The sequence below is a fragment of the Rissa tridactyla genome, chromosome 7, assembly GCF_028500815.1.
Source record: "Rissa tridactyla isolate bRisTri1 chromosome 7, bRisTri1.patW.cur.20221130, whole genome shotgun sequence".
NCBI lineage: Eukaryota > Metazoa > Chordata > Aves > Charadriiformes > Laridae > Rissa > Rissa tridactyla.
Window position 1 is genome coordinate 19,599,742 of NC_071472.1, and position 27,862 is coordinate 19,627,603.

At 37.8% G+C, this 27,862-nt stretch overlaps 2 protein-coding genes across 4 annotated transcripts in view; both read right to left on the reverse strand.

The window, feature by feature from the left end:
* The window catches only part of LOC128912405 (prolyl endopeptidase FAP-like), a 50,005-nt gene extending 37,419 nt beyond the window's left edge, over positions 1-12,586 (reverse strand). The window contains exons 1-4 of one of the 3 annotated variants that reach the window (XM_054208239.1): positions 12,445-12,586; positions 10,262-10,402; positions 7,112-7,175; positions 6,762-6,846 (exon numbers count right to left, since the gene is read on the reverse strand). In XM_054208239.1, the coding sequence (XP_054064214.1) occupies positions 6,762-6,846; positions 7,112-7,117 (91 nt within the window). In that variant the 5' untranslated portion in view covers positions 7,118-7,175; positions 10,262-10,402; positions 12,445-12,586. Of the gene's footprint in view, positions 1-6,761; positions 6,853-7,111; positions 7,176-8,808; positions 9,285-10,261; positions 10,403-12,444 lie in introns of those variants that run through there. The other 2 variants (XM_054208240.1, XM_054208241.1) reach the window with 2 other exon arrangements.
* A 147-nt stretch (positions 12,587-12,733) lies between these two features.
* IFIH1 (interferon induced with helicase C domain 1) overlaps positions 12,734-27,862 on the reverse strand; it is a 30,438-nt gene continuing 15,309 nt past the window's right edge. Inside the window, exons 5-16 of the mRNA XM_054208237.1 lie at positions 27,130-27,350; positions 26,034-26,244; positions 22,383-22,600; positions 20,710-20,826; positions 20,085-20,208; positions 19,765-19,995; positions 18,315-18,571; positions 16,660-16,809; positions 15,823-15,984; positions 15,312-15,502; positions 13,765-13,858; positions 12,734-13,657 (exon numbers count right to left, since the gene is read on the reverse strand). Of these exons, the coding sequence (XP_054064212.1) occupies positions 13,475-13,657; positions 13,765-13,858; positions 15,312-15,502; positions 15,823-15,984; positions 16,660-16,809; positions 18,315-18,571; positions 19,765-19,995; positions 20,085-20,208; positions 20,710-20,826; positions 22,383-22,600; positions 26,034-26,244; positions 27,130-27,350 (2,159 nt within the window). The 3' untranslated portion in view covers positions 12,734-13,474. The remainder of the gene's footprint in view (positions 13,658-13,764; positions 13,859-15,311; positions 15,503-15,822; positions 15,985-16,659; positions 16,810-18,314; positions 18,572-19,764; positions 19,996-20,084; positions 20,209-20,709; positions 20,827-22,382; positions 22,601-26,033; positions 26,245-27,129; positions 27,351-27,862) is intronic.

Sequence of the window (27,862 nt, forward strand, 5' to 3'; positions counted from 1 at the left end):
CACAAGAGAAAGAGTACTTAAAATATTTAATCCTAAAAATACATAGGAACATTTCTGATAAAGGCCAGTTTTTAAAGTTCGGTACCATAATAATGGCAGCTTTTAAGTCTAGGCATTACGGATTCTGTGCTTTTCTCCTTTAAAAATAAGGGGACTTTTGCCATGGTGTTCAGAGGTAGTGGGAATGTCACTCTGCAGCCTAATAGACCTCTGTGACTTCCTCTGTTTGTTCCTTCAGAGCTCTCAGATGACAGACAGATAATCAGGATGACTCGTTGCCCTCAGGTTTCATATCATGCTCCATCACTTCCTCATTACAGCTGCCCTCTCTGTTAAGATCACACTGACTTCCTGGGAAATGTTTCTTCATATTCTCTTCTATGGTGCTTTGTAATGATAATACATGTTTTCTTCTGCTAAGTGACTATTACTTACCGTAGAATACACATGTCAGGTTGACTGTTGACACTAGCCTTGCCTGCACTAATGCAGAAGAAAGCTGTCATGAGAAATAAAACTGAATGCCAATCCATAGGCAAAAACCTATCCGGATAAACTCTGAGCTAGCAGTATGTTCAGAAAATATCCCAAGAAGTTCAATAAGAAGTTAATTCCCCTTGCTAATACCATGACTGTATATTAGAGATCCTTGATACGCTAATGATGAGCACAGAAGATGGCAAACTCTTAAAAAATGCATAGAAAATAATTCCAAAGAAGAATTCACTTCTATTTACATTGAGTGATAAGTACTTATCACCAGCTTTCAGTTTAAATTCTCTAAGTGAATATGCCTATTAGCAAAAGAAATCCACTCTTAAGATCTGTTTCCATAGTTGTGTGTATAGGCGGCTTAACTTTGCCGTCCTGTTTGATATCTTAATCTGGTAAAATTTCCTGGTTCCTTCTCTCAGCTTAAGAGAATTTTTTACTAAAAAGACAAGCAATATCACAAATGTCTCATCTCTGGTTTAATTTTCACAGCTCTAATTTAAATCTTTACCCTGTTAGCCATCTCACCCTTACATACTTAATATTCTGTGATAATTTATTATGACTGCTAATGATTTTCAAAATGTGTCCACTCCTATCTGAATTTCTACCAGTGGACTGCAAAAAATATGAACACAACTATTTCTTACTTGATTACTTATAATTTTAAATGCTTGTTTCTAGGCAACAGAAAATATATTTTAATGCTTTAATTAAAAACAGCATCTTTGATTGTTTCCTATAATTGCTGCTGATTCTTTCTTCTGTAACTAAAGACTTGTTTGATAATAGTATTCAAAATCTCTGCTCACAGATCAACCCTAACACGAAAAGTACTGTACATGTCTGCAGCACTATACAGACATTGATTCGGATGGTTGTTGGTATGCTTGGTAAGTTCTTTCATTGTGTTTCATTTCTCTATGAAATAACAAAGATGAAAAAGATCTGAAGGGACAAAAAGGAAGCAAATAGCAGAGCCAACCACACAAATGAAAGCTTACCAAATTTCATCTTTGCTCTTTTCCCTTCACCACCCCACTGTCTTGGTTTTAATCTTTTGTGGTCCTTTACATTCATTTACAGGGTGCAGTTCTGTATTTCTCTGTGCACTGAATTGGGTTATTTTTCTTCACAGTGTAAATTGATTTATATATTCCATGATTATAATTACTCACTCATATATTTGAGTGTATTCAACTTACATGTACAATTCTGGTGATAAAAGACAGTAAGCATCTATTAATTGCCACTGACTTTATGCAGATACCTTCTCCTTTACTGTTAAGTTCATTGTTGTGAGAGAGCTTAATAAAACACAGAATGCAGAACTATCAATTGTATTAAACTCAGATTAACTTTATGCACACCAATCTATCACTGTGAAATTCTGCTTTTATGATAAGGATTATTCCCTTTCAAAGACTGGATGTGGGTAGACCAACACAGTCCTTGTGAACTCCCCCAGGAGAATGGGGCCAGGCTCTTTTCAGCAGTGCCCAGTGATAGGACAAGACATAATGGGCACAAACTCGAACATAGGAAGCTCCATCTAAACATGAGGAGGAACTTCTTTACTTTGAGGGTGGCAGAGCACTGGAACAGGCTGCCCAGAGAGGTGGTGGAGTCTCCGTCTCTGGAGACATTCAAAACCCACCTGGACGCGTTGCTGCGCAACCTGCTCTAAGGTGACCCTGCTCTGGCAGGGGGGCTGGACTAGATGATCCCCAGAGGTCCCTTCCAACCCTACGATTCTGTGATTCTGTGATTTCAAAGCCCTGCTGGCTCATTCCACAACACGGTCTAATGCGCATCCATATAAATTGTGTCTACTCTTGCCAAATTGAACCAAACGTACGTAATAATAAGAAACTATTCTGGTTTCTGTATTTGTTATTTTTATATATCTAGCTCTATATAAGTATTTTATATGTACTTATACATATTTAATATATATGCATTTTAATATGTATTTTATTTAGCATCCACTGCTACACAGCAAATAGATGACTTGCCAAAATAAAACTGCTTAGCACCTAGGGACAGCCAGCTTGCAGATGGCATTATATTCTGCTCCCGACTGGAATGTCCGTTCTCATCTCTGTGGTCTGATGCTGAATAGCTAAAGCACAAGCTCCTTCAACATGCGTAGGAAGACAGCCTGCCACCTGAGGAAACCACAGCCCCGTTCAGCATCAGAAACTAATTCCAACACTCCTGACCCTGCTCCAGAACTTCTGGTCACACTGAGCTCCACATCATCTGAATCTGCTTTTCTATACCTACATTACATTCAGTAATTTTTTGTGAGGTGTGCCACTGCTTTCACAGTGAAGGTTACTTCAAAAACACCCTTTGGTATGAGAAGAAAAGATGAAGTCTGAACAATTCATGTTCTGCAGCGTGATCCAGCTCTTGTTACTCTTAGGAACAGACACTGTATGTAGAAAGCCAGAGAACACTAGAATGGGAATGGCTTAGTTACTAGTGACTCTCATAGTGATAAGGGTCCAGGAAAAGAAAAAAGCCTCTTTTAACTATACACTGAGAAAAAATCATTATAATCTCTTTCAGTTGTTGAAATTTAAGTTTTCAGAAACTATAAAGAAAAGCTAGTATAAAAATTTACCTTAGATCATATCCATCATACATTATTTCTAATCATGGACTTGGAGAGATAAGATTGTTGCGGAAACCCCTTTAAATTAGTCCTAAACCAGAGTATTTATTTTGCCACCAGCATGTGAATAGGCACAGAAAATTAATAGATTAATAGAGCCTGTTTTGGTTAAGGACTTCATGCCGATTTAAGAATCTAAGTGACAACGAGTTTCTTCAAAGCACTAGTCAGATTTGGAAAGAAAAGGCCCACCCAGCCCCACAGTCCTAGGAGTATTGTCATAGACCACAGCTGCACAAGTATAGCAGACTGAACCCTGTTAAAGGAATATAAACTAATAGAGCATATTAGTTTTTGAAAATTTATCTAGAAAGATTTTAGTATGAATTACTACCAATTTTTATACAATCTAAAGTACCAAGCAGAAGAGGTATGAATTAGTCTAATCTATCTCAATATTGTTTTTTATTACTCTGTTCTAATAATGTTATGATAGCTCTCAGCCACCAGTATACAGATCACAGTAGCTAGGTTTACACTATTACTTAGATCTGAGCCTGAGCTTGTAGCTAAGACTGAACCACCAGATTTTGGTGGAAGCCCACTGTCACAGTAATCTATTGATATTCTGTTACAATAAACCGCAGCAACAGCTGAGAGTTTATAATCTCTCACTGTCACTTGCCAATTTTGATAGATGGCCAAAAGATGGGAATTTCCCTTTAACTTTACTTGTGTTTTAAGTCAAATATCCAGGCACACATTTCAATTAGAAAGCAGCAATTAACAGCATCATCTTTATCGGAATTCACTGCCAGCAACAGAATTCCTGACTGGAAGCATTTTTCTTCCACTCCACAATGTTGGAAACCACACTGCTTGACGTTGCATCGGAAACCGGGGAGGCATTTGGCTGGGGTGTAGCAAAGAACACCACCAGTTCCTAAGCAACTGGCTGCTGACCGCTTCCTGGCTGAGAAGTATGCCCTATCACCTCATCTGCAACATTAGAGAACCAAGGTCTTAGTCTCAGGCCTAGGTCAAGCGTACAATCAGAACAGAAATACTGACAGGCAGGATTCTGGATATTCATTAAAAATAGCAGAAAAGATTAATTTGGATCCTAAGCAATACATTCAGTTAATTGTAACTCTGCCTCCGGATCCACTATCGCTTTTCAACTGCAGACAGGTAATTTCTTTCTTGTCTATGCTGCAGAAGAACAGGACTGTGTACAACAGTGTACAAGTGAAAAGAACCTTTCTGAACCGTTTAGAGTTGGGTTATCACAGCAGAGCTATCATAGTAAGATAAAACACACAGCACATTCCTAACGCAAAGAAACGTCAAAAAACTGTCACTAATTTCTTAGGCACAGATGCCATTCACTATATGGAGATTACCTGCCTTGCTCTTCTCAGCCCCACAGAAATTGTGTAACAACCACAACTAAGTATTTTCCCCTTACTATCCTCTCCAAACAGAAAATTATTTTCCAGGATAACTTTTGAGATTTTTTCACATTTTCATAATCCTCCATGTGTAAACAAAAACCAGCTATCACATTTGGAGAAGTCTGAAGAGCATGAAATTACTAGAGACTTAACAGATGAAACCAGAACTAAATATTTCTTCCAGTTCTTTCAGAATTACAGATGACATTTCTCTTTGCTGTTTTCTTAAGCAGAAATTTAGTTGGTCTGTGTCTGTGCATTTCTCATATGTAATTAATTGTCTTTCTAGATTGCCACATCCTGCCAGTTAAGCAGTAGTGAGGTGGAATGTGGAAACAACATTCCATCTCTGTAGCTATTTCCTGTCTGTCTTCGACTTGCAAAATTTATAACTGCAAAATTAACTTATATTTCTTCCTTTTACAAGTGATCAGTAGACTACTAAGAATTCAAAAAGGTTTAGGCATTTAAACAGATAACTGCAGCACATGCAGTTCCAACTGAGAACAAGAGACACAATGAGATGTGTTCAATGTAACTGTGTGTTCAACATAATTGTTTATTCCACAATTCTCTAAAATGCTCCTTCAAATCATTCTGTAAAGCAAGATAAATTCTTTATCATTCTACTGGATCTAAATGTCATCTCTGATATGACTGGTTACCAAGCCGCGATTTCAAGGAACCATAGAGACGAAAAGAGTTCTTCATAATGGTTCCAGTACTGAAGCGGCACAGACTAAAACCAGTGAGCAGGTGTGTGATAACTTCAGAAAGGAGAAATATATTCACTTCCTCCTACAGTACCTTCCACGGTCTTTAGCAACTTCTTCAAGCTGCCAAACTAATGTTTGGTCTCCAGCCTCTTTGTTTGCTCACTGCTCTTTTTTATTTAAATCTCATAAAAATATTCTGCCTTGTGTTAACATACAGGCTTGGTAATTCAGTAAGTGTGACTTGATACCATACATTTATCTAGTATCAAAAACTCAGATTTGACCATGCTTAAGCTAGCCAAAAAATCTGGCACCCCATAATTGACAGTAAAAGTCAAACCTATCATTCTGAGTTGATACCTCTTTCCAGCACTGCCTCCCACCTTGATATAATCTATCCTCATATTCACATGCTGCATAACAGAATCAGCCCTAACTGCTTCAGAAACCTCCAACCCCTCTCTCAACAGAACAATCTGTGATAACCACATTCCACAGAAATATCAGGTAGAAAAGAGATTCCACCTTTCGCAAAACCTGCATATTAACTACAGGACTTAACTTTCACAAGACTTAAGCAGGGAGATAGCTAACTTTGCAACATCTAGTTGTAAATGCAAAACTAATTTTTTCATCTCATGCACCCTGCCAACACATGAACAAAGAATAATAATAATAGAATTTTTTTTCCTTTAAATAGACACAGTTACTGGATTATAAGCTTTTTACTACTATTTTAATTATTTCAGAGGCATTCAATTAATCCGTTACAGTGAGAGGGCCATGTAAATACTTATACTGCCTTTACCTACACCTCTCATTATAGAAAAAAATTTACCACTAAGTAAAGGCTCTAAATTTCAAATCACACTCACTTCAAGCTTTACCAGAGACTCAGCTAATCACACTGTATTGATTTACCTACAGCTGGCATAATAATACTAGAGCAAACTATGCATCCTGATTTTATACAATGCTGACTTTAATTTTCAAATGCAATCTTAAATACGTTCACAAACAATTCATCATACCCTACCTACAACAAAATGTTTAACTTGTAATTGGATAGAGAACTTCTGTAATTATTACACCATTTAAAAACAAATACAAGTTCACCAAGCTAAAGGAAATTACTGACAGTTTGTGAGTGTCTCCTAACCCTTGACACAAAAAATAACATAATATGAAAAGATCTGAGAATCATTTTTGCAGTCCTATCCAAGAACATTATATATCTTGCACAATGAAGTTAATTCATGTGCTTTTCACTTCAAGGGCTGCTTGTTTCAACATGTGCTGGCATTTCAATCCCACCTTCAGGATATTTCAGTTGTCAGTACATTTCTGTAAAGTTATAAAGCCATAACAATTCTGACAGGGCAATCCTAAAGAAGATTTGACAAACTTCTGTGAACTTTAGAAGCCAAAGTAGCTAAAGATACTGCGTTTTCACGCTACATTAGATTACGAATGCCTTACCTCTTGATGGAAGCAGTATAATACACATAAGTAATAAGGAAAGCAAAAGGCATATAACCACGCCAAATATGATTTTTAGCCGGGTCTGCAGAACAGAAACAAACAATAATTACATTTCTAATATTGCCTGAAGCACACTTCTATGGCTGGTAAATAATTAAATCCTCCCACTCTCTCCAATCCGTCTAAGCAACAAGCAAAAATGTCCTTGCAGTACATTTGAAAAGACTTCCCTTTCCTTTTTCTTTAAAACAAAAACTTACACATCAGAGCCTGGCCTTATGCAATAGCTGACACTTAAAACAACAGATGTAAACATTACCAAAAGCTGAATTCAGCAGCATACAGACCTTCATTTTCGTGCCGTGTTCTAAAAGAATGTAAATTCTCTCTTCTGGGTGTTGGTCAGTGGATCTAGAAGAGTTTGAAAAGGCAGTGTCTGTTTTCACAGTTAGAGCCAAACCTCTGGCAGACTTTTTTTTTTTTCCTACATACTTCTGAAAACTCTGCCAAATTTCAAAGGGTTTCCATAAAATTAGAAACAGGCTTTCGGGGAAGTTCTTGAACCAGAAATGGACAGTGTGGGGTTATAGGGGTGGTGATTATATACTTCCCATCAATGTGAGCAGTAACCAACATCTGCTTATACTAACTTAAGGGTTTTATGACTCAACAGTTACTTGATATGTACTGTTTTTCTGTGAAAAGTGTCTACTGTGTATTTTGGCAATCCTCACATTCTCAGGACATAGTCATGACCTTATTTCTACTCTCTACAGAGAAATTAAAAAGAAAATCCAATAGCTTTATTGTTTATATAGAATTCATGTATGTTTACTTTCTGAAATAATAAATGATGGCATAAGAATGCAAAGCAAGCAGCAGGAACAGATATCTTTTAATGTCTTCCACATGTGAGGAGAATTACTTTATTTTCTCAGAAAACTATAAACTTCTATAGGCTATGTAACAGACCTTAGAGAAGTAAAAGATCTACTGGCCCACAGCAAATTCTGAAATAGCGCTTAAACCACCAATTGCACGTATTTTATTTAGCGCACTGAAATGAGGTCAACTGAAAACAGGGAACACTTCTCTTGAGACCGCAGTGTCGAGTTACATAAGAGAGCCCTCAGCAGCGAGAAGAAATGCTCCAAAAGGGAAGTAAAAGCATGCCGTGCTCCTTCGACTGACGTTTCCCCGATGTTCTCACTACTGGTCTGCCTCGGAGCCGCTGTGGGGGGCGCTGGGGCAGGCGGGGGAGACGAGGACAGGCCGCAGCCCGTCCGTTCCCTTCAGGCGGGTCCCCACAGCGGCCACCGGCGCAAAGCCGGGGGGGGAGCAACGGTCGGCGGGCGGAGGCGGGGGGGCGGATAACGGTCGGCGCCGGGGGGATAACGGTAGGCCGTGAACAGGCACCCTGCCCCCTAGCGGCTGCGCGCCCCGCAAGCGGCGCAATCCGGGCTGAGAAGAGACAGAAACTAAACACGGCAACGTTCTGTGGGCTGGTAGCGCCGCTCAGCCGCCCCCTGCGCAGCCCGGTACCCCGCAGGCCCCTCAGGAGCGCTCTGCGCTGTCGCCTCTCGTGTTCGCTGCTCGTTGCTCTTTCCCAGCACCCCCCGCGCTTTCAGCCTTCCCGGCGTTGCTCGGTGCGGTTGCACACTCTTCAGAGCACCTCCACACACCCTGTGTGTTAGCGATAGTCAGGTCTCAAGACGGATGATCTCAAAAAGGAAATCCTTCCAGTGGGCCTACCGCAGAGCCAGTAATCATTCTTCTAGATGATTAACCTGAGCATGAGACTGGGCCAAGCATTTCACATATGTGGCTGATTCAGGCAAAAAACAACAAAAAAATAAACCCCAAAACAAACACCCTTTCTAGTATTCATCCAGTGTGCTGTGTGCTGTGAGGAAACACAACCAAAGACTTGCGCAGAGTGCTGTACCCCACAGCCATGGGTTCAGGGTCTGTGTTATGTACAGAAAGGTAGCAGGGATGGCGGCAGCTGAGCTGAGCTACAAAACGAAGCCTGTCATCCACTTACTGCCTGTAGCTTCCCAGCCATTCCACTCGGTGCTCACGCCAGCGCTGGCACTGGGCCTTCCTCTGCTTGGCCTGCTTGGGGCGGCCAGGCCCAGCCGCAGCCCCAGGCCCAGCTCAGCTTCCATCTTGCAGCCGCCTCAGCCCGCGTGGTAAATGTCAGCTGCCCAAGAATGACACAAACTGACAGAATATTCACTAGGTTTGACATGAAACTTAGCAACCAGTGACTGGAAGTTGCAGGTTGGGCTTAGGCGTTCTTGATTTTGCGTGTGGAGTCTGCTGAATCACCTCATCTTTCTCCCTGAACCAGCCTTGTATTTCCCTCCTGTGCTTAACACCAGAAAGGAAAAAGTAAGAGGGTGAGGAAAGGAGTCCAGAATGGTGCTGCTTCTATGTGGAAGTCAGGCATGGGGACTATGATTTTTCAAAGGAGGTTAACAAGGACTGAGTACCCAGATCTTACTGAAATTCAGTAGTATCTGTGTGCATCACTCCCTCTGGCTTCTTTGAAAATTGAAAATGTGGTAGATGAGGTAGGTTTCCTGTCACACCAAACTGTCCAGTAGAACTTGGGCTAATGTTTTACAGAGAAAAAACCCTTCACGTATTACCACCAAAGGTAGTCAAGTTACCACCTTAGCCTAACAGTATGGGCTGGAATTTGAACCCTAACCCTTCCACCAGCCTTGGTGAGGCAGTGGCTGATCTGGGCAGTGTTTTGGCAACATTCCTTACATTAGTCTTTAGAGGGGGATTTTTTAAAAGGTATTAAACTTAATTGTCTGGAAAAAACAGCGATATGAATCATGCCTTATTTTCCCATCAACTCTGTTGCTCCGTCTCCCAAGTTCTTGTCACAACAGTGAAGTATAAGTTATACAAGATAAAGTTTCTGAATCAGATCCAGGAAAAAAAGGCTGAGAAGGCAAAAATACATTGTTCCTCATACACTGTAGATGAAGGGCAGAACTGAGCTCAAAAACAATAGTGTTTCCTAACAAGATCAACCCGCAGCTACTCAAAATTTCCAAAACAGAAAAGGATTGTGGCAAAAGAATTTTTCCCCATGTAACTCATGCTTCTTATTTCCAAACTGTTACTTATTTCCTAGCATTCTGTGGTTAATGCTGTATGTATTTTCAATAACGCAGTTCAGAAATCAATTTTTTTCCTACCAACATTGGTTATTCCTTACAACCAGAACATCACAAAAGTGCAAATGCAGGGTTTGATCAGGCTAGTTTTCATTTCCAAATATGCAGCTTCCTCTAATGAATACGTACTCAGAGAATGCCTCAAAGGAAATGATTCAAACTCACATGATCTAAAAGACTTTGCAAAATGACTATATGCTGCATACTATGTATTTTTCTAATTTGGAAGTCTAATGATTTAAGCATGTGCTGTAGTAAGATTCACAAAGGTTGCAGCATTAGAAGCAAAACAAAATTTACCTGTCAGAGAATGACCTTTACAAGCTTTGTAGATCTATTGCTCCTAACACCTGAACTCTCTTCGCTGGACTGTACTTGTACAAGTGAAGAAACAAACAGTAATTCTTTCAGCAGCCAAAGCTTTTCCGAACTTCCGAACTTCTGCAACATCAGATAGAAATAAAAGTGTAAGGAAGCTAGAAAGAGGGTGAATCAGTTGAAGAAATGGACAAAATATGGAACAGAAAACATACTCAGTTTGTAAAGCAACTATCCAACCTACTACGCAGCTACTCTAAGGTTACTAAAGTATTTATATTTCCCAGATGAGGAAATGCAGATTTACAGATGTAGGTTGTGCATGACATCAGACCAAAAGTAGACAGACTAATGAAAATGCAACTAAAGTTGAACCATTTCTTAAGTAGCCACACCATTAGCTAGACAAATCCACAGTGACTAATAGCTTTTTCTTCTTTCCACATTTGTGAACAAATAAAAGCTGTAAGTAGAAAATACAATCAGGATTTGTCACACTCCCTGGAGGACTTTGGGTCCATAAAGGCAATAAATGCAGAAGTAACTAGCAGATAAAATATGGCAATTTAGCTTGTTTTTTACAACTTCACACTTCCTGGATGAACAATATAGGCACGTTTTACAACCCCATTCAGAGACAATAACTTGAAGTGGAAATTCCTTATCCTACACGCCAGCAGGATTCATTTGAGGTTCATTACACATTATGCTGAAGTGAGATTGTGCAAACACTCTTTAAGCTTTGGTGACAATGTGGCTGAGTCACGCTAGGAGCTGGGAGTTTAACGGCAGCACATAGGTGAACTACAAGAAACCCAGGCATGTTTGTGATACGGCCCTGTTGAACTCAACTATAAAAGAACAAAGAAATCCTGCTACATATGCTCTTGTTGCTTCAATAAAGGGAAGTATCAAAAGCTCAGATTTCAGAAAATCTACTCAGCATAGAAAATTGACTGAGGACCCAGCAGCAATCTACATAATGATATAATCTTTTTACCAGGGTTTTACATTTCTTTAAAGTACTGAATAAATTACTTCAGACACTTGAAAATGCCATGTACAGTGTATTATGTTACATTTACATAACTATAATGACTCAGAAATACAGAAATCCAGAGATGCCGACTATTTACCAAGACAGACAATTCTAATAAGTGATTTTTAATATATTGCATAGCATCTCCTCAGATACTGAGAACATGAGCAAAATACATGTTATGGGTGTGATCTATCAATCATCTCCAACATTTTCAAATACTTAGATTCTCAAAACAATGTGTAAAAAGTATAAAATTTGTCCTGCACTTAATGCTAAATTAGCAGATTCTAGAAGTAGCCAAAAGCTTCAGTACTAAGCAAAATACTACAATACAAGAAAGAGATTAACCCCGAGTTTCTAAGGACAATAGATGAGGTGGTTTGTGTTTCTTTTTTAAACTAATGAAGTATCTAATGCTGAATAAAGAAATTGGTGAAGATTTCACATTTGTTCTGCCTTGCATGATACATAAAGGTAAAAGTAACATTATATAAAGATATACACAAATATAAAACACATACACTACAAACCATTTACACTCCCTGTTTCCCCCTGGCCTTTTCTATTTTAGTTATATCATTCAAAAATACCTGTGGAATTGCTGTGTCCTGAAACATCTTTGCATATATAATCTCTTAATTCTCAATAGGCCTGATTTTTTTTACAGCCCTAAGGTAGTAGTTTATTGGTGTAAGTCGTTGTTGTGCAATAATTTCAACCTATAAATAAATCACAATTTCTGTAGTTTAAGCACATTCTAATCTACAAAACTGCTATACCAAAAATTTACCAGTGTGCATATTTATTTCATAATGCTATAATTTATTTATAAGTAAGTAGCTAATCTCAAAATTGCCTATATCAGTTTGGTGAGATCTGAAATGTGCTGCTCTTCTCAGTCAGAAATTAGATTTTTTCCCTTCTCCCTGAAGCAAGGCCAGAAATATGAAAAAACCCACCCAAATCTGGTCCTGACATAAACCTGAAATCAAATCTGACTTTAAAAATGTGCACAGTATTTATATTCCTTTTAAAAATGTAAAGCAATTACACATCTAGCCATAATAAGATTATTTTTTGCTGGTATATACTTTTCAGATAGGTTGCAACTTCGAAATTTTACCTGGGGCTACTGAAGTGTTTACACATCCATGCCAGTAACCACTTTATCCTGAATTTGCAAAGCTGACTGTTACAACAACAAACTGACCTTCTTTCCACTCTCCAATATCTTACTTGCAAATGGCGGGGGAGGGGCGGGGGGCAAGAATCTGTCAATGAGATAAATATGAAGACACATTATGCTATTTTTACTGTCAGAATACCACTATCCTTTAAATTTCTAGGGTGAAACCGTGGTCAAAATTGTCAAAATACTTACAGTGAAAGAGAATAAACAGTATCACAGTTGGTAAAGGTTAATCATTATAGTAATTTATTGGAAAAAATACATACCTCATTATATAGCCAATTTAACAATCCTATGACATTAACACACAGAAAGACACTTGGCATTGTGCTGCTTGGACATTAAAATAACCAATTTCAAGTCAGTTTAAAGGCTTGATTTTTTGAAACGTCTTTTAACGGAAACTTAATTTTAGTCTGTCAAAATGTATGAGCTTACAGATAAAGATAAGAGGGGAAGAACTCAGTCACGAAAACACTGATGAAGCAATGACGATTCAGAAACAACACTCAGCTAATCTGTTCTCTTTACATGGCTCCTCATTTGAGACGCTTTATCTTCTAAAGGGTTGTAGCAGGAAAAAAACCCAGAAAATAATCACCATGGCAAGTCTTAAGATGTCTGTCCTGTGTTCTGTGCTTGACGACAAGTCACCTAACACACTTTTCATGCTGTTGTCACCCCATGATGGACTGCAGTGAGTAGAGACAGGAATTTGTTCCATGGATACACGACTGCAATGTATTTCGTCATCTTTGTCCCAGAGTACCACTGCAAATCTGAGCGCAGAGAGCAGCCATGTGACTTTGTCCTTCTCCTTCTTTGGATTTTTTTCCTCTTCAAAACAGTTTTCTCATGCCCAGGAGCCTTCTCAGCGTTTATGACGCAGCACTGTCTATGGGACAGAGGAGCTTCTAATCAGTCAGAGAAAAGCTGACAGGGCTTTTATTTTCATTCTGAGTCCTTAATCTTCATCACTTGAAGGACAATGAGCTGCATAATCAAGACTAGGGAACCTGATGGGCAGTTCTCCCCATTTCTTAAAAATGTGCTTTGTTGTTTTCTTGTCTTCAAACACAACCACAAAATTTCTTATCTTTAGACAAGGCAGGTCAAGGCCTCGGTGAACCATCATATTTCCCCAAGCCTGCAAGTATAAGGAAATTACGTTTCAGATAAAATAGACAAGATCATTAGACGGAAATAAATACAGACAACAAGAACATAAAAGTATGAAAATAAGTTGTTCCTCACTTGTCCACAGTCTTTACATATAATTTCCCCATTTGTCTGGTAATCGGCATGCTTATCTTGCAGTGTCTTATTTTCTTTTGTATGGTAAAGAGTTCTGAAAAACAGTCAGAAAGCGTGCGTCAGAATACACTGGTCATTCAGTGCTACATATAGCCTTATACACACAGTGACTACAATTGCTGAAGTCAGATATGAAACCTAAAAGGTCATAAACTGTCTGATTGTTGTGCACGTTCAGGAGTTGGAGAAAACGCGAGGTGATATTTCATGGTTCTAAGCAATGATGAAATAAACTGTACTCCATGCCTCCTTTCGTAGCATGTCAGGAGCTGCATTCTCCCTCACACATCTTAAAGCAGGAGCAGCAGGCTCTCTGTTACAATAGGGGATAGATCTAGCTTGCTTTTTTCAGGTGCCGTGGAGCTGTCAAATAAATGATACTTAGAGGTCTTCTTTTTGCTGCCTGTAGTTCAACCTTACCCCTTAACAGAATCCTTTGGCTCTGACTATCCAGAGCTGCAGAGTATGTGCACGTTCTTACATCCTTTAGTTTAGGAAGTGCTTGATCTTGAAGGTTACTATTAGCCTGTGCTAGGGGTACTATTAGCTAAGTGCTGAGGGGTTATAAGAATTATTACCCTGTGGTTTGAATTGACTGATAACATTATGCTGACAAGACAATTTCACAGTAAAAGCAGTTTAATATTTAGGGCTGCAGCTCAGTTTTAACTTTTTCAACATATGGGTACTAATTTCTCATTAAATCTTTTAAAAGTATTTACAATTATACCAGAGATATGTCTCAAAGAAACGAGAACTTTGGAGGGCAATAACTTGGTTGGATAGTGTCTGCTGTATAATTAGCAAAGCATGACTGATCTGTAATGTGCAATACACATTACAAATTTACTGTAATAGAATTGAAGTTGAATTAAAACATTTTCTTGGTCTCTTAATTTCCATTATGAGTGGGAAGAGAAAGTCACCTCCTGACATCATGGCACTGAAAAACACAGCTTAAGACAAATGTTTACCAAACTAGATGGCATCTCTTGCAATAAAGAGACAAGAAGGAGCAAGAACACTGGGAGAACTAAAAGGGATGTGTCACCAGTATGAACATCCTCTAAATATAAAATTGTCAATGCACGGCTCCTGGCCCATATGTTGTTTGAGTCAAACTCTTATCCTGGGTCTGTTACTGGTGTGTGTATGTATGTGGGTAACGTATTCATCTTTGGTTCCAGTTACACTATGGAATACATACCGTATTATATAATATGTGACAGTTAATATTATCATCAGACCTTTATCTTTTTCCAAAGTGTCAAACTCTGGTCACCTCAAAATCAGGGGTAAGAAAAAACGTTTCCTTTAAACTCATTAACTGTAAACTCCATAGAGCCTAGGACTTGACAATATTGAAATAATCTTTTTTTTTTTTTTTCCCCTCACGGGACCTAGAGCGTTACAGGCCATGTGCAGCCCTACTGAAAAGAAAATATTTTTTTTGCCTGAAAGAGATAAAGTAGTTCATAAACACTTACTGGAAGTCTTTTTTCACACTGACATGATGCATGTTTTCAATAACTTGTATGTCTTCTCCAGAACATACCGGCTTGTGGCAATTTTTGCATAGGAAAGTTACTAATGAAGGGGTTTTCTTGTATGTCTTCTGCTGATCTCTCTTTGCCTTCATTTGTTTTTCCACGATACTTTGCAACTGCAAATTCTGAATCTAGAAGCAGATCAGTAAGAGCACCATAACATTCTGGTAGAATGACAGTAATAGCTTTCTTTTTCCCTTATTTTACTGAGTGCACAGACAACATGACTTCTAGTCAATTTTCCTGACTTGTGTGTTTCCCTGCTTACCAAAAAGAAAGCAGAATTTTCTAAGGGCCCAGAAAACATAGATTATAAAACAAATATTGGAAGAAATATTCAAGGCCATATGTAGTAAGTTTTCCTTCCCTAAGTAGATTTCAAATAGAAAGTATTCCTTAACAATATAAATCAGTCTTCTTTAAAGGGAAAGTGTAGAGTTGTAGTAAATACCTTATCTAAATACTCTTCCTGTGGCATGTTCTGGACACGCTCGATGGCCTTATACATCATTTTCTCACGGAAAATATTAACATCTTCACGTTCAACAGCTCCTGAGACACTTGAAGCCACAAGTGCATAGGTGCTCTCATCAGCTCGAGCTCGACCGCGAGCCTACAATTTGCAAGGAGTACAATGTAAACAGCACAATGTTCTCTGCAACACTGCACAACATTTGTTCCTAGTTTTGCAATGGAAGACATGTACTGTTCCTTATGCAGTGTCCCCACAGAGCATTTTTTCCCACTTAGCTCAGGCAGATAAAGAATCAGTGAATACCATATACTGTTTCTGCATTATCATTGAAGATACCTGTGAAATAGTACTTGGGAGACTTGTGATTAGTTTAACACTTTGCAAAGCAAAACTATATTTTGTCACCAAAAATAAGCACGCATTTAAATATTAAATATATAAATATTTGTGTTCACAAATTAAGTGAGAACGTGGACAAACCAGTATTCTGATATGCAATTATCTCTTTTTAGCTGTTGGTGGTACAAATGTCTTTTATATAAACCAGTCTGTTGATCATATTCTTATACCTTTTCTGTAAGAGAGCTGTTTGTGTAGAGCTTTAAATTGATGTTACACCATTACACATGGAGGCAAATTTTATATTGCATGCAAACTGAGGATGGCAACTGGAAATTAACCTTGTTGCAAGGACATTTTCTCTTTTAGTATTGAGCTATTTCAAAATTTTCTCCAAAGCCCAGGTATATGATTCACTATTTCCAGACAGAAAAGCACTTTAAAAAATAAGTTGTGTATGCAGTAAACTCATACCTGCAGCATAGCAATTTCATTGGTGACGAGGCCATAGCGAATAACGATGTTACACTCTTTGATGTCTAGGCCTTCCTCAGCTACAGTAGTGGCAATAAGTAAATTTACACTTCCACCTCGGAATTTATCAATGACTTCCCTTTGCTCATTCTGTAAATTAAAAAAAATCAATATATTAACTTTCAGTATTAGTTTCTGTCATCAGGGTATTCCAGTTAAGAGGTGTAAGGAATTACAGTCAGATCATTTCAGAGTGGAATGCCAAACATCAGTGGCTTCAATAATTGCGTTTAAGCATCTTTAAGATTACAAACAAGGGGTTCCTATTGAATACAGTAGGTGTTCAGTACCTTTTTTGAGGGAGGAGGGAGCAGAAGCCAGCCTTTTAAGGTAAGCAATCTTGGTTATTAAAACTATATTATCAAAACTTTGTAGCCCATGTCATAGATGCTAGGAGTTTTGATAATATAGTTTTGTTGTTGTTGTTCTATCATTTTCAAATTCTTTAAGTAGTTATTCAAAGGTTCTACTTACTCAAAATTTCTACTACTTCAGTAATTTCAGCTTAAAGTACAGACTTCAGCACTTCCAAGTCAAGTTCCAAAGCACTTAAAATTTCCCATAATAAATGGGGACCACAATTTTGGTGATCCGGGGAGCACCAAAAAGCACTGCAATGATACACTTAAAAAACTAAAGCACCCAAAACATAGAGTTCTGAATTAGCTGGATATTTCAGACAAATTTAAGCAGAGGGACAGAAACTTCTGATTTGCTATATTCAGCTTCAAAATGTAGAGGCTATTATTTTGTTTGTGCAATGTGGTGTACAGATTAAATGCCAAATTTTCATAGAAAACAAGCAACTTTTTGAGAGAGTAATTCCGAACTTCTTTTTGAAACTGAGAGCAGCTGAAGGAAATGGACTCTGGCCAGCAGTAAACCACACCATTTTTGCTTAAATGGCAATTTTATGGGGAGTAAAAAGCAGAATAGAAGAGAGATTTTAGGACACTTGAGGTACTTTGTTTTGAAAATGTTGGTATAAATCATCCGAGAGATGTTGTGTATGAAGTCAACACAATGGTATGAGACGGACTGTGGAGTGATCAATTGTGAAATTTTCATTGCAAATTTTGGCAAATTCTCTTTCAATGGTTATGCGTCAGTGTGAAGCATGCATATAAATTGGTATAAGTTGATTAAGCAATTATATCACAAAAAGACAGGCATAATCAACATTGTAATTAATTTTATTTTTCAATTCAGCAACTAAAATATGATTTGAATTACTGTTGTCCTGACAAATATAAACTCATTTAACTATCACATTTTTGCTATTGCTATTTTGTTCACTTTTTCTTCCTATGCTCCACTACAATTTGTGTCCCTTTTGACTAGATACTCCTCTAGGAAATGGCTGCCTGTTAATCCTATTGCCATAGAATCCAAAACCAAACCAGCTTGTTTATTGTGCAAATAAAATTATTTTGACATTGTTATTCACCTATCCTGCAGCTTATGATGGTAAGTTGCTGGCAGGTATGAAACCAGAACTCTGGGCTCTAAACTTCTGTCCGTTGTTCTAGTACTAAAACAAGCTGTTTTCTCAAAACATGTAAGAGAGTTGAATGCTGTAGCGTGTAGTTCTGTACCTGAGTCATGGGTTTCATTTCACTGTTATGTCCAGCACCAATAAGGTAATGGGCCTTAATTCCCACTTCTTCAAATTTTGGGTTGTCCTTAATCCACTGGAATAGAGCAAAGGCGCTTAGCCGAGTCTTGGTGAAAATAATTCCTCTAGGTTCTTCCGTCTTCGTGAACTCCTCCATTAAAGTGTTTCGCAACTGTATTAGCTTCTCATTTTCATATTCTGGCTTTCTAGCCAACTCTTTCAGCTGTTTCTTTTTTGCTTTAAAAATAACATATGTAAATTAGGAAAAAGTAACGATGTAAAATAACAGCTCTAGAAAAAAACAAAGCAAAGAGCAGCTTTCTATATAATTCTCCCAGCATGGCTAATTCACATCCAGTTTGAAGAGCTGTGGCATACCAATTTATTTTTCAAGTGAGTTTACAAACACACTAATCAATCAAAATAAATCACCATTAGCTTTTTAACATACACTTTGCTTATATTTCATGGTAAGAATAAGCAAAAGAAAAAACTCTGTCTACATACCAGAAGTGGTACAGTTAAGTGCACCGTATTAAAGAGCTAAATCACAGCTTTATATAAGGGGGCATAAAGACAGGTATAAAGAGTCATTAAAAACACAACAATGTTATCTAACCTAATCTATTTTTCTAAAAGTTTTTTTTAACACTTCTGGAATTTCTTAACAATGGCATTCTAAATTTGCAATTCATAGGATACTTGAAGTTGGGATACATGCTGCAGTGAAACCTATTTTCTTTTGCACCACGCAGGAGCCATAAGCAGTGGGAGCAAACTTGTCTACCTCTTCCTCATTGTAAAGGCAGTACGGGAAAAAGAGATGCAAAAAAGATTTGTGTGTCAAGGACACACATGAATGAATCCCAGTTCCAGGGTGAATGATCCAAAAGAAAGGCAACTAACTTTGATCTTTGCAGTTTGATCCTGTGTTTAATTCTCTCACTATCTGCTCTTCACCTGAAACTTACTCAAGGTCATCACTCCCAGCTCTTAGTATATAGACAAACAAAATTTGGTAGAAAGGGTTGGTTAAAAACCTGTCATTTCATTACTTTTGTAGTTCATTTGGTCCACGTTTTGCCTCTCAAGAGCATCTACTGGAATACACATTCTGTCTATCTGTCAGAGTGTCCTCAGGGACACGTCACTGGAGAAGAGCAGAGTACAGTTTTCACTATCAGCAAAAATAAGGTACCCTTGGGCCAAAGCTGAAGAACTTCTACCAAATGTTGAGACGTGATCACACTACGATGTTGTTTAATGTACTCCATACTATATGAACTGGGACATCCTGATACTGTCATAATAAACAACATGGTAATCTCTAGGATGTAATAATTAATGGGACTATGCAAATCATGTTAGTGCATAATAGTTGCATCATATGGATTTAAAATATTAAATATCCCACTGTATTTCAAACTTACCATGAAATAAACCTATTAGAAATTCATCTGTTTCATCCTGTTTTGATACTGCTGGTTCATCATCATCATCATCACTCGTTACTGTCTTCTTACTTTTCTCCTCCTTATAAAAGTTATTTAGGTGATTATACGCATCCACCATTCGGATGGTATCATTTATCTGGAGAGCATCATTGTATTTCTTCAGGTGTTCTGCACAGACACGTTCCTTGCGTTTTTCTTCTTTTGCAGCTAAAAGAGAACAAAAAGTACAAAAACTTGACTGCGTACAGAATAACTCAAACAGATCCAAAGGTGGGATATTTTTGCTATGTGGTTACCTTTTTTCTCTTCTCTAATCACCCACTGTTCATATGGCTGAGTTCCAAACTCAGATTTTGGATAGAGCTGGCAATAGTTTTGAATCTCACTCATGATTTCAGTAATTCTCTCTCTAAATGGATCCTAGAAATAAATTGATTACCAAAGTAAGTCAGCATCTTGTGGCAATGAAAACATTGGCCTGAACTCTTCTAGCTAGTACTACACTGAGTATTTTTTAAATATGTTAAACCTTAAATTAAAAAACAAGTAAGGTTGCTAAGTGCATTTAGAATTATGGAAATAAATAGTTCTGAAAATCACAAGAATTACGCTGTGAAATAACGTACCTTCAGTGAATATAATGTCACTCCAATACAAACATTTTAACTATGGTTCAGAAGGTCTTTTGACCAGATACAGCAAAAATATAACTCGAATATGCAAAAATTTAGTTCTTTTTGACTCTACTGATACTTTTGCATACAGAGGGAAGCAGCAGATAAATACACACATATTTAAATTAGCACTATAGATCACAATAGATCTATAGAAAAAGAGCATTAGCCAAAAGTTTTTGATACCATACAACACACTTTTAAAGGGCAGTATAACTTAAACGCTGATTTGTTTGAAAAAACCTACCCTTCTTTTGTCATCTGCAATCACAGTCTTCTTATACGGTTCCTTCACCTGGTTCTTCAGTTGGGAGGCATGCTCTTTAACAGTCATGATTCTACGTGCATCAAGATTGGCACAGATCTGGGAGAAAACAAAGTTATTTCTTTTAATGTTTAATGAGTTATTCCACATGAAAACTTGAATTAATGCAACAGAGGTTCTCATTCAGATACTGGGTTTTATATGATTTTATTTTCTTCCTACAAAAATTGGATACAGACACTATCAGCATAAGAAAGGCCAAATCTTTGAAAAGCATTTGAGATAAGCTGAACAAGTTACTTTTTAGGCCAGGAGTGATCCTTGCACACTGGAAAAAACTTGCAGATCAGGGTGCAAAATAGGTATTTTGAAAAGGAAAATATACCATCAATACTTGGGAAGAGAAGATTTTGGAGCACAAAACAAATAAACAAAAATAATAGTGAAATAGGAAAAAAAGAAAATGAATGTTAAGGAGTAATTATAAAAGTAAGAGCTGGTCATGAGTGTAGAACATAATACGAAATTATGCTTCTTGGAACAGGAAGAGATAGAGAAAATTTCTGTGCTAACTGCACAGTTGAACTGGACTTTTCTCCTTTTGATCCCTTCCAAGAAGAAAATACGTACATTTCTGTCACTAAGTCTAAAGTAATAATGGGAAACCTTAAAAGTTTCATAAGCAGAGAAAATAGGAAAGGAAGCCTGGCAGGAAACCTTTTTAATGTCTCTAGCAGAAGTTATCTATTTGAGCTTGCATATTTGGATTACGTTTCTTTAGATACAAACGCCATCATCCTATCATTAAGATTTCAGAGCTGATGAAAAGGAATTCTCTGCTTCTACTGCCAGAACATTTTTGTCTCAAAAGATCTCGCGATTCTATCTATTTCAATACAGCATAAAAGCTTCTTGCAAGCCTCACCTATTCAATAGCAAATCCTCTTGTGCAATTTCCTAGTCAGGAGTTTTCACTGGATACTGGGCTAAATTCTACTTTTGTATTACTAATGTAAATCCATTGAATTTCAAGTAAAACAGAGTTTCTTTAGAGTCACAGCTGTTTAAGTACACATTTTAACCAATTATCTCAAGTCAGGTATTTATGCAACTACGCAATTCTCCCCTCTTAACAAGTAACTATAACTGCTGTAAAGAAACACATCTGTAGTCTACACGAATCTCACAAATGGTTTCTGCTTGTTTAAGTATTCAACTTTGTTCTTCACTTGCCTGGATCCACAAAAAAGCCCAGCTTAGTCACTCCAGAAATACAGATATAAAATACCGTGATGTCTCTAGGATTTAGGAATACACAGTAAATTATAATCCACCAATGGAAAATTAGATTTTTATTAATTAAGAAAACTCACTATTCTGTGGATTTCTTGCCTCTGATCTTAACTTGATAATTTTTTTCAAGTGAGGCAGTCATTTAACTTCCCTTTTCAGTAACCCTACTTCCCTGTAAAGTAACCTTTATTTGTACATGGATTTCCATTAATTTGTAGTTGCTGAATGGCTGTGAGCTGAACTCCCATGTAGGCATGAAAAAAAAATCAGCTTATATATTTGGAGCTGAACACTGACTTTAAAAGTTTTACTTGAACAACACAATATTCCTTTGGTGATTTGCAAATGTGAGGGCGATTTACTTTCAGAATATGTTCTTCAGCTTTTGAGTTGGATGTTGCACCTCCTACACCAGGTGAGGCTGTAAGTCCCAGAATCTGAGGCTGTGGGATCAGTGGTTTGTTTTCTTTTGCCAGCTTCCTGTTCTTCCTCTTTTCTTTTAAGTAACGTCGCATTATATTGTTGTAGACACCTTCCTTTTGCGTGTGATGACACTCATCGATAATGATGAGTGAAAAATCTGAAGAAAAAACAAAACAACCAAACCCCAAAATGATTAATTTTCTTTCAAATGTAGAATTTGTGTGAGTAAATCTTCTTACAGGTAAGGAGACTGTTGAAGTGAACCAGTCAGTTTGTCTGAGCCCTAACATATTAGGAAATTTGTGGTGCTGGAGGAAGGTGTGGATGGAAACTCTACCTATTTAATAGACCGTGTAATCATTGCTGCATTCCTGAGGCGTCAAGGACTTCTACATTTTCTGTTTTTGCAAAATCAATCTGATGGTATAAAGAAGTTTAGAGAGATATTTTTAATAACCAGCGGTAAGAGCATACCACAGTTTAACTCAATCCTATCTTTTACATCCATAACTGTATCTGAGAAAATACATAGTTTGTTTATGACAAGATACATAACACGTTAGAGGCCTTTCAGACATTTTAGAAAGGCCTGTCCTGATCAAAATATGCTTCTGCTGTGTAGCAACACAGAGATTTCCTCCCTATTCCTGTCCAATTGAAAGATTTATATTACTTTATGGATGTGTCATTGGAAAGAACAAACAGATGGTGAGAGTACTACCATCTCTCTTTTGTAGCTGAGGTAATTGATGAAGATTCAGACAGGTATTATGTGCTTTTTTAGTCAGATCATATTTACATGCAACAGGTAGAGTACTATACAATAAGGAAAATTAAGAATATTTCTTGTTTGTTTTACATTTCTAACAAACACTGAAAACATCTCCTCCCTCTTTTTGCATATGCAGACAGAGACATATATTTCCAGGTTCAGATCTGAAAGACTCAGGAATGTTTCTCTAACAGCAAAACTGGTTTATGGAGCTCCCACTCTTCCCCTAGCTGGCCAATAACTCTCCGTGTTGAAATCCCTACAATTCAACATTGTTTCCTACAGTTTGACAAACATTTGTGGAAATGACAGTAAAGCAGGTCACTGAAATGATCAGGGTTAATTTTTTTTTTTAAATCTGGACAATTTCCACAGTCTTGTTTACACATTAGCGTGCTCAATTTGTTGCATCGCTGCAAATGAGTTTGCAACAACTGGTAGCAGAAGTTGGAAACTAACAGAGAACTGGAACATTCTAAATTGGCCTTTCTGCTGGAGAAAATATCATGTAACTTTGTCTTTGAAGAACCTAAATAAAGCTGGAGACTGAACAAGAGAAATTTTATGTAAAGGCTAAACCAAAGAGTACTGCTTTGAAAGCAGACTAGTGCTCCATGTCACATGGGGCTGGTCAAACTAGAGAAGAGGCAGCTCCAGGGTGACCTTTAAGCCTTTCAGTACTTAAAGGGGGCTTTCTTAGCAGGGCCTGTTGTGATAGGACAAGGGGTAATAGTTTTAAACTGAAAGAGGGCAGATTTAGACTAGATATAAGGAAGAAATTTTTTCAATGAGGTTGGTGAAACACTGGCACAGGTTGTCCGGAGAGGTGATAGATGCCCCATCCCTGGAAACATTCAAGGTCAGGTTGGATGGGGCTCTGAGCAACCTGATCTAGTGGAAGATATACCTGCTCATTGCAGGGGTGTTGGACTCGATGAACTTTAAAGGACCCTCCCAACCCTCCCAATCCTATTCTGTGATTCTACGTCACTGGGGAAATCTGATTGTCTTTACACAAGTGGTTCAGGAAGCCAGTTTGGACTGGAGTGATGTGGTTTCAAACCTAAATTTATATTTATTTCTAAGATTTCTACATCTTGCAAGACTTCAGAAACAGTGCTGGCAGTTTCTCAGATATTTTGCCAATGTGAAATTACTCCCTTTGATGTTTGACTATCATCTCTGTAATGCATATTCCTATCATTACTCAGGACGGACATAATCCACCAGAAGAGATGTGCTTCTACTGAGAAAGTGATACACAGCTTTTAGGAAGTCCACAGGGTGACTTCAGCCGTTGGTAAAGAGAGTAAGCATTTGGGAAAACGCAGTTAAGAGAGTCCCCTCCATTTCAATGAGGCTAGAATTCTGTGTTACGTGTAATGCAGACCTCCGTGGAAACAGATGAAGAAAGTATGAACAGAAATTAGGAATAAAACCCATATAACTAATTAGGATGGTTTATATAGGCTGCAACTTAACCAAGCCATAGCCATAAAAATGAAGGTGGCTCTGTTCGGGCTTGCTTGGCTTCAGTCCAGCTAAACTTAATAGCACAGGTGTTATAGCATGGAAACATGGTCCTGTTTGCAAGGCCACCTCACTTTTGGAAAAATGTAACTCCTTATGAAGGAAGCTTTGCAAGGTGTGAAACCCATTCAAAAAACCACTTCCTTACACAAACTGGCTGGGACTCAGCCCAATTCTCTGATCACGTCAGAGTTTCTGTAGAATGTTCAGGTGCCTCTGTATGGTGTTCCCAAATGATTCAGGTTTGGGAAGGTTTATTAACCTAGGTGCAGTGGAAAGGAAATAAATACAAGAAAATCTCTGGTACTCTGCCTAGGTTAATAGAAAGGCATTCTGAAGGAGGGGAGGCAATTCTGAGGTATCCAAGTAGCTCTGCAGTAGTTAGTTTGGATCAAGCAGTACTTCAGTCAGCACTAGGCACTGATAGACACAGACTGACCCTCAGGTTTCTCTGCTCTCTCTGTAACACCCAGACAAGTACTTCTTTTATCACAGATCCATTATTTTGAATATCATAGCTCTGATATTCATCCTGCCCCATCTAAAAGACCTGACTGCCTGCAGATAGAGGGAGAAGTTAACATCTCACAGAGGAGGGTCACTGCAGCCCAAATCCTGGAGCTGACGTCAGGAGCTGTTCCATTATTTGCATGTAACTGGCAGATAATATCATTTCCTTTCTGATCTCCCATCGATATCTGCCACTTCAGGATTCTGGGCAAAGAATTTTATCTCATCTCATCTTATGTCTTTTGTTTTCTTCAACTTTCCTCAACTGTTGTAGGAGACCATTATATCTGCCAGCCTCCGAGATAGTTATAAGTAATCCTATCTCTGTATGTTAGAAAAATGGTAAGAGTTTAAAGAATAAAACATTTATAATGGATTGGCTTTTATATTGTTCCATTGTATTTCTCAAACTACTGTCTACATTTGAGTTTTTATAATTTTTTTCTCATCCTGTTTATGGCTTCTATCTGATGTAACTCAATGTTCTACCAAGCTTGCAGTACGGCTGCATTTGCACAAAGTTGTGCTTCTGGTAAATAAAACAGGAAGTATAACAAATATTTAGTAGAAATGAACTGCAAGAGTCTAATTTGGCTTGAAAAAACTGCATGCTCATTAACTAAGATCTGGTTTTGACTCTGAGTACAGCTTGCATTTATAAAACCAGTCAACTGAAAAAACATTAACTACTGAACGTGGCACGTTTTTACTCTGCAATTTTCCAGAATAGAGACATACTTTTAGCACTCTTGTAAAAATCTCAGAATTAAACACTTGCCTGATAAGCGGACACCTTCTTCATCTTCTTTGGCTGCACTTAACAGTGAATTCTCAAGGATCTGTGCTGTACTGATGATGACATCATTTCTTCTGACAACTTCAGGAAATGAGATTTTCAGCTGAGAATCACCACTTAAACCAATAACCTGATACCAACGCTTCAGGAATGGATTAAACTCCTTTCGTAAATGCTGTTCTACCAACGGTACCTGAATAAAGATTTCCAAAGAATTTAAACCAGAGCATACATAGGATTAAAATACATGCCCGTCTGCCAGAAATGTTGTTAGGTGAACATACACTTTGTGCAATATATACTTTTTTAAAAAAGCAAACATTCTCTTATTAACTGCAGTGTAGGATTAAAAAAACCCCACCAAACACAAAACACAAAACGAAGCAATAAAAATCCTCAAACCAACCCCTTCCCTCCAGCTGCTCCTACGAAACGTTTTTGTCCCAAGAACTTTGGCTTAACTGTGCCTTAGAAAGAACGAACAAACTATGCATGCTCTGGCTGTTTAACTGAGCTTATAACATGCTATCAATTTTATTCTTACAGGAGGATATGGATATCTTTTATTCTTTTAATAAAATTCTTAAATGTTTTTCTATATTTTAATGTTACAATAGAAGATTATATTATATTGTGCTAATTACAGAAGATTGTATTATTATGTGCTAAATTTAACTGTAAAACTTACAGTAATTATCAGAAAATCTGGCAGAATATTCCCTAACTACTGTGAGACTGATTAAGTGGCCTTCATTACCAAATTGAAATGCAGAATGTGAAAAATATTTTTTAAAAAATTATTTAATTCTATTCATTCTAACATGAAATTATACTTTTTCCAATAATGTGGTTATTAGGGGCAGATCTAAATTTGCACTCACAGCAGGGTATTCTAAAATCATTCATGCTTGCACCAGGATGAGGGGTGCAGTGGAGATGGCAGTCTAGAGCTCTATGCCTTTAAACATAGCTACATCTGGAGAAGCTGAGAAATGTGTTTATATTCATTTTACAAGTTCTGTATTAACAGCGTATGAGGTCTGAAAAATACTATTTCTTTAGAAATAGTCCAACATACCTTATTAACAAGTACTATAACTTTTCCAGGCTCAGATGCTCTTTTCTTCTTATCCAAGTGATCTTTGGTAATGTAAACAGCCACTCTGGTTTTACCACTGCCTGTAGGCAGACATATTATGATATTCTCCCCATTCAGTGCTGGCTTTGCAACTTCCATCTGGTAATCTCTCAGGATCAGATCTGGCTCAGGTGAAACTCTGCTCGCCACTTCATCTTCCTCTAAGGGTACAAAGAAATACAAGTATTAAACAGGAGGCATAGAACATTTATCAGAATATTGAACAAATGTCAAAGGGAAAAATACTAATTTCTTATCAGAAGCATCTTCTGAATAAAGAGAAACAGGGCATGTTAGCATAGACAGTGCTGCTCTGTGGACCTGTGCAGCCCTGGATCAGAACCACTTACATGCAGTCACCAACCAGGGCAGGTGGAATGAGCCACAGTGTGTCTTCACCCATCTATATTGACATGACTATTATTATGTATGAATTCAAATGATACAGTTCAGTAGCACTGGGACCAGCAAAGGTTGTGTCCAGAGCTGCAGTATTTGTAATCTAGACAATCTTATGTGAAGTTCTCTTTCATCAGTACTGAAATTTATTTGGTTGCAAGTGAGCTACCTTTTTAAATGCTTCTCAGAGGATGAAAAAAAGGATGGAGCCCTAGAAAGACAAAGAGGTAGGGACCACTTAAAAAATGATGAATGGAGTTATAAAGATAGATAT